We start from the raw sequence: 7,500 nt of genomic DNA on the forward strand, positions 1-7,500 counted from the left end.
CTACCAGGTTATATACATACTACCAGGTTATATATATATATATATATATATATACACTACCAGGTTATATATACACTACCAGGTTATATACACACACTACCAGGTTATATATACACACTACCAGGTTATATATATACACTACCAGGTTATATATACACTACCAGGATATAAATATACACTACCAGGTTATATATATACACTACCAGGTTATACATATTACATATATACACTATCAGGTTATATATACACACTACCAGGTTATATATATACACTACCAGGTTATATATACACACTACCAGGTTATATATATACACTACCAGGTTATATATATAAACTACCAGGTTATATATACACTATCAGGTTATATATACACACTACCAGGTTATATATATATACACTACCAGGTTATATATATACACTACCAGGTTATACATATTACATATATACACTATCAGGTTATATATACACACTACCAGGTTATATATATACACTACCAGGTTATATACACACACTACCAGGTTATATACACACTACCAGGTTATATATATAAACTACCAGGTTATATATACACTATCAGGTTATATATACACTACCAGGTTATACAAATTACATATATACACTACCAGGTTATATATATACACTATCAGGTTATATATACACACTACCAGGTTATATACACACACTACCAGGTTATATACACACTACCAGGTTATATATACACTATCAGGTTATATATATACACTACCAGGTTATACAAATTACATATATACACTACCAGGTTATATATATACACTATCAGGTTATATATACACACTACCAGGTTATATACACACACTACCAGGTTATATACACACTACCAGGTTATATATATATAAACTACCAGGTTATATATACACTATCAGGTTATATATACACACTACCAGGTTATATACACACACTACCAGGTTATATACACACTACCAGGTTATATATATATAAACTACCAGGTTATATATACACTATCAGGTTATATATATACACTACCAGGTTATATATATATACACTACCAGGTTATATATATACACTACCAGGTTATATATATATATACATTATCAGGTAATATATATACATTATGAGGTTATATATACATACTACCAGGTTATATACTATATATATATATATATATAAAAAATATATATAATTATATAATAAATAATAATTATAACTATATAATTTTGCACGCCCAATTTTTCAGTTTTTGATTTGTTAAAAAAGTTTGAAATATCCAATAAATGTCGTTCCACTTCATGATTGTGTCCCACTTGTTGTTGATTCTTCACAAAAAAATACAGTTTTATATCTTTATGTTTGAAGCCTGAAATGTGGCAAAAGTTCGCAAAGTTCAAGGGGGCCGAATACTTTCGCAAGGCACTGTATATACACTACCAGGTTATATATATACACTACCAGGTTATATATATATAAACTACCAGGTTATATATACACTACCAGGTTATATATATATAAACTACCAGGTTATATATACACTATCAGGTTATATATAAACACTATCAGGTTATATATATACACTACCAGGTTATATATATAAACTACCAGGTTATATACACACTACCAGGTTATATATATACACTACCAGGTTATATATATACACTACCAGGTTATATATATACACTACCAGGTTATATATATACACTACCAGGTTATATATACACTACCAGGTTATATATATATACACACTACCAGGTTATATACATACACACTACCAGGTTATATATATACACTACCAGGTTATATATACACACTACCAGGTTATATATATACACAATACCAGGTTATATATATACACTACCAGGTTATATATATATATATATATATATATATATATATATATATATATATATATATATATATATATATATATATATATATATATATATATATATATATATATATACACACTACCAGGTTATATTTATATATATATATATATATACACACTACCAGGTTATATATATACACACACTACCAGGTTATATATATATATATATATATATATATATATATATATATATATATATATATATATATATATATACACACTACCAGGTTATATATATACACACACTACCAGGTTATATACATACACACTACCAGGTTACATATATACACTACCAGGTTATATATATACACACACTACCAGGTTATATATATACACACACTACCAGGTTATATATATACACTACCAGGTTATATATATATACTACCAGGTTGTAGGTGAACAGTTTGTCTCTCTCGGTGCAGTAGTATCTACCTACCTGTTGTAGGTGAACAGTTTGTCTCTCTCGGTGCAGTAGTATCTACCTACCTGTTGTAGGTGAACAGTTTGTCTCTCTCGGTGCAGTAGGATCTACCTACCTGTTGTAGGTGAACAGTTTGTCTCTCTCGGTGCAGTAGTATCTACCTACCTGTTGTAGCGTAGCAGCACACAGTTCTATAGCGATGTAGGTGAACAGTTTGTCTCGCTCGGTGCAGTAGTATCTACCTACCTGTTGTAGCGTAGCAGCACACAGTTCTATAGCGATGTAGGTGAACAGTTTGTCTCTCTCGGTGCAGTAGTATCTGATGACGTTTGGATGTTCGTCCGATTCCCGGAGCAGCTGGACCTCTCGCTCTGCAACGTCAAAACACTCTGGAAGGATCCGCTTCACCGCCACGCGACGGCCGTCAAAACGGCCCCTGGAACATTTCATATATCAGGAACTTAGCATGAATATATAATGACTATATCAGGAACTTATCAGGAATATATACTGGCTATGTCATGAATATATAATGACTATATCATGAATATATAATGACTATATCATGACTATATCATGAATATATACTGACTATGTCATGAATATATAATGACTATATCATGAATATATAATGACTATATCATGACTATATCATGACTATATCATGAATATATACTGACTATGTCATGAATATATACTGGCTATATCATGACTATATCATGACTATATCATGAATATATACTGACTATATCATGACTATATAATGACTATATCATGAATATACAATGACTATATCATGAATATATACTGACTATGTCATGAATATATAATGACTATATCATGACTATATCATGAATATACAATGACTATATCATGAATATATACTGACTATGTCATGAATATATAATGACTATATCATGACTATATCATGAATATATAATGACTATATCAGGAACTTATCAGGAATATATAATGACTATGTCATGAATATACAATGACTATGTCACGAATATATAATGACTATGTCACGAATATATAATGACTGTCACGAATATATAATGACTATGTCACGAATATATAATGACTATGTCATGAATATATAATGGCTATGTCATGAATATATAATGGCTATGTCATGAATATATCATGAATATATCATGACTTTGTCATGAATATATAAATAATTTATACATAATAACTATATTATGAATATATAATGACTATATCATAACTATATCATTAATAAATAACGAAAAAATTATTACTATATCATGAATATATAATGACTATGCCATGAATATATATATATATAATGAGTATGTCATGAATACACACAATATTGTTATGAATAAAACGACACAATACGAGAGAATTCAAATTGTCTGGTGTGGGGGGGTGCAAGGAGACCCCAGCTCCACTAAAACCAATACGATGCAGAGTTCAAGGAGAACCCCAGCTCCACTAAAACCAATACGATGCAGAGAGTTCAAGGAGAACCCCAGCTCCACTAAAACCAATACGATGCAGAGAGTTCAAGGAGCACCCCAGCTCCACTAAAACCAATACGATGCAGAGTTCAAGGAGAACCCCAGCTCCACTAAAACCAATACGATGCAGAGAGTTCAAGGAGAACCCCAGCTCCACTAAAACCAATACGATGCAGAGAGTTCAAGGAGAACCCCAGCTCCACTAAAACCAATACGATGCAGAGAGTTCAAGGAGCACCCCAGCTCCACTAAAACCAATACGATGCAGAGTTCAAGGAGAACCCCAGCTCCACTAAAACCAATACGATGCAGAGAGTTCAAGGAGACCCCAGCTCCACTAAAACCAATACAATGCAGAGAGTTCAAGGAGAACCCCAGCTCCACTAAAACCAATACGATGCAGAGAGTTCAAGGAGACCCCAGCTCCACTAAAACCAATACGATGCAGAGAGTTCAAGGAGCACCCCAGCTCCACTAAAACCAATGACCAACTACTACATTTTCCAGGGATTGTTAAATAAACGTTATAACTGTTTTGGCTTTAATATCATCAGAGCATAGTCAGAAATACATATTTCCAATTATTCCACATTTAAGTCTGGGTTATAAAGCAAGAAGCTGCTTTTCATGATCAGTAAACATCATCTAAACATCTAACCCTAAATCAGTAAACATCATCTAAACATCTAACCCTAACCCTACATCAGTAAACATCATCTACACATCTAACCCTAACCCTACATCAGTAAACATCATCTAACCCTACATCAGTAAACATCATCTAACCCTACATCAGTAAACATCATCTAACCCTACATCACTAAACATCATCTAACCCTACATCAGTAAACATCATCTAACCCTACATCAGTAAACATCAGTAAACATCAACGGATGGAAGACTGACCGGAAGACGAAGGTTCCTTCTGTTCCATGTCCCAGAATCTCTGATGGACAGAAGGAGATCTTCCCTACCTCCACCTCCTCTATCCCTCCATCTGAGAGAGAGAGAGGGGGAGAGAGAGAGAGGAGGAAGGAGAGGAGGAAGAGAGAGAGAGAGAGAGAGAGAGAGAGAGAGAGAGAGAGAGAGGGGGGGAGAGAGAGAGAGGGGGAGAGAGAGAGAGGAGGGAGAGGGAGAGAGAGAGGGGGAGAGAGAGAGAGGGGGAGAGAGAGAGGGGGGGAGAGAGGAGGAAGGAGAGGAGGAAGAGAGAGAGAGAGAGAGAGAGAGAGAGAATGAAGAAGAGGAGGAAGAGAGAGAGGAGGGAGAGTGGAGGGAGAGAGAAAGAGAGAGAGAGAGGAGGAAGGAGAAGAGGAAGAGAGAGAGAGGAGGGAGAGTGGAGGGAGAGAGAGAGAGAGAGAGAGAGAGGGAGGGGGGGAGAGAGGGAGGGGGGAGAGAGAGGGGGAGAAAGAGGAGGGAGAGGGGGAGAGAGGGGGAGAAGGAGGAGGGAGAGGGGGAGCGAGGGGGAGGGAGGGGGAGGGAGAGGGGGAGAATGGACCTTAGAAAGATTCTAACCTTGTAATTAAAGTATCTGCCACTTAGTGTGCGTGTGTGTGTGTCTCACCGTGTGTGTGTCGTGTTACAGCAGATCCGTTCCTGGCTACAGCGTCACTACTGTTACCGGGCGAGCCAGAGAGAGGAGGGTCCACAGAGGACGGCTGTGAGTCTGCAGACTGGGGCTGGGCTCCAGAAGGAAGGGGGGTTCCTGGGGAAAGGGGTGTGTCTGGTGGAGAAGGGGGTGTGTCTGCAGAAGAGGGCGTGTCTAGCAGGTGTTGGAGGCGGGATTCCAGAGCTTCGTCCAACTGCTGTCTCTGGTCCTTCTGCTGCTGGGTCACACAGTTATATATATACACACACACACACACACACACACACACACACACACACACACAGACTTTATATATAGTACAGACAGACACACACCTTTAAATGCACAAACATTATATACACACACAACACACACACACACACACACACACCACACACACACCACACAACACGCACACCACACAACACACACACTTACAGTGCATTTGAAATGTATTCAGACCCCTTGACAACCTTAATCTAAAATTGATTAAAATAAATGTTCTCATCAAATCTCCACAGAATAGCCCATAATGACAAAGTGAAAACGGTGAAGCATGGTGGCTCCATCCCTACGGTGAAGCATGGTGGTGGCTCCATCCCTATGGTGAACATGGTGGTGGCTCCATCCCTACGGTGAAGCATGGTGGCTCCATCCCTACGGCGAAGCATGGTGGCTCCATCCCTATGGTGAAGCATGGTGGTGGCAGCATCCCTAGAGTGAAGAATGGTGGAGGCAGCATCAGGCTGTGGGGATGTTTTTCAATGGCATGGACTGGGAGACTCGTCAGGAGGGAAAGATGAATGGAGCAAAGTACAGAGAGATCCTTGATGAAAACCTGCTCCAGAACATTCAGGACCCTTGACTGGGGCTAAGGTTAAACTTCCAACAGGATAACGACCCTAAGCACACAGCCAAGACAACGCAGGAGTGGCTTCAGGTCAAGTCTCTGAATGTCCTTGAGTGGCCCAGCCAGAGCCCGGACTTGAACCGTATCAATTATCTCTGGGGAGACCTGAAAATAGCTGTGCAGCGATGCTCCCCATCCAACCTGACAGAGAGGATCTGCAGAGAAGAATGGGAGAAACTCCCCAAATACAGGCATGCCAAGCTTGTAGCGTCATACTCAAGAAGACTCGAGGCTGTAATCGCTGCCAAAGGTGCTTCAACAAAGTACTGAGTAAAGCGTCTGAATACTGATGGAAATATGATACCCGTTTTCACTTTGTCATTATGAGGTATTGTGATGTCATTATGGGGTATTGTGATGTCATTATGAGGTATTGTGATGTCATTATGAGGTATTGTGTAGATTGATCAGGGGACAAAAACAATTGAATTCATTTTAGAATAAGCCTGTAACGTAAAACACTGAACATAGTGCAAACTAATTGGGCAGTAAAGTTCAATCATTTGCGTCTCTGTGCGGCAATTCTTCCAAGTGGCAATCCTGGAGGAGGTGCTTAGCTTAGAAGGAACATCGATGCCGAGCAGTTGCCCTCTGTAGGGTAGTGCTATACCAGGCAGTTGCCATACCAAGCGATGAAGCTTGATGGGTGTGTCCTGTAGTTGATGGGTGTGTCCTGAAGTTGATAGGTGTGTCCTGAAGTTGTTGGGTGTGTCTTGAAGTTGATGGGTGTGTCCCCGAAGATGATGGGTGTGTCCCCGAAGTTGATGGGTGTGTCCCTGAAGTTGATGGGTGTGTCCCCGAAGTCACCCTCAAAGTTTTGTCAGTAACACAAAGGAGGGCCCTCCAAGTTGCGGTCGGAGGCCGAACAGTTGCCATACCAAGCAATGATACAACCAGTCAGGATGCCCCCGATGGTGCAGCTGTAGAACCTGTTGAGGATCTGAGGACCCATTCAGCCAAATCTTTTCAGTCTCCTGAGGGAGAAAAAGTTCCCTCTTCACGGCTGTCTTGGTGTGTTTGGACCATGATAGTTTATTAGTGAGGAACTTGAAGCTCGAGACCCGCTCCACTACAGCCCCGTTGACGTGAACGGGGACGTGCTCGTCCCTTCTTTCCCTGTAGTCCACGATCAGCTCCTTTGTCTTGCTCACAATGAGGGAGGGGTTGTTATCCTGGCACCACACTGCCAGGTCTCTGACCTCCCTATAGGCCGTCTC

At 39.2% G+C, this 7,500-nt stretch overlaps 1 protein-coding gene across 3 annotated transcripts in view; it reads right to left on the reverse strand.

Moving 5' to 3' along the window:
- Positions 1-7,500, reverse strand: part of LOC118940184 (serine/threonine-protein kinase/endoribonuclease IRE1-like) — an 87,395-nt gene that overhangs the window by 57,360 nt on the left and 22,535 nt on the right. The window contains exons 15-17 of one of the 3 annotated variants that reach the window (XM_036948588.1): positions 5,350-5,608; positions 4,695-4,785; positions 2,466-2,736 (exon numbers count right to left, since the gene is read on the reverse strand). In XM_036948588.1, the coding sequence (XP_036804483.1) occupies positions 2,466-2,736; positions 4,695-4,785; positions 5,350-5,608 (621 nt within the window). Of the gene's footprint in view, positions 1-2,465; positions 2,737-4,694; positions 4,786-5,349; positions 5,612-7,500 lie in introns of all 3 variants that reach the window. The other 2 variants (XM_036948589.1, XM_036948587.1) reach the window with 2 other exon arrangements.

The sequence above is a fragment of the Oncorhynchus mykiss genome, chromosome 17 (assembly GCF_013265735.2).
Source record: "Oncorhynchus mykiss isolate Arlee chromosome 17, USDA_OmykA_1.1, whole genome shotgun sequence".
NCBI classification, from domain to species: Eukaryota; Metazoa; Chordata; class Actinopteri; order Salmoniformes; family Salmonidae; genus Oncorhynchus; species Oncorhynchus mykiss.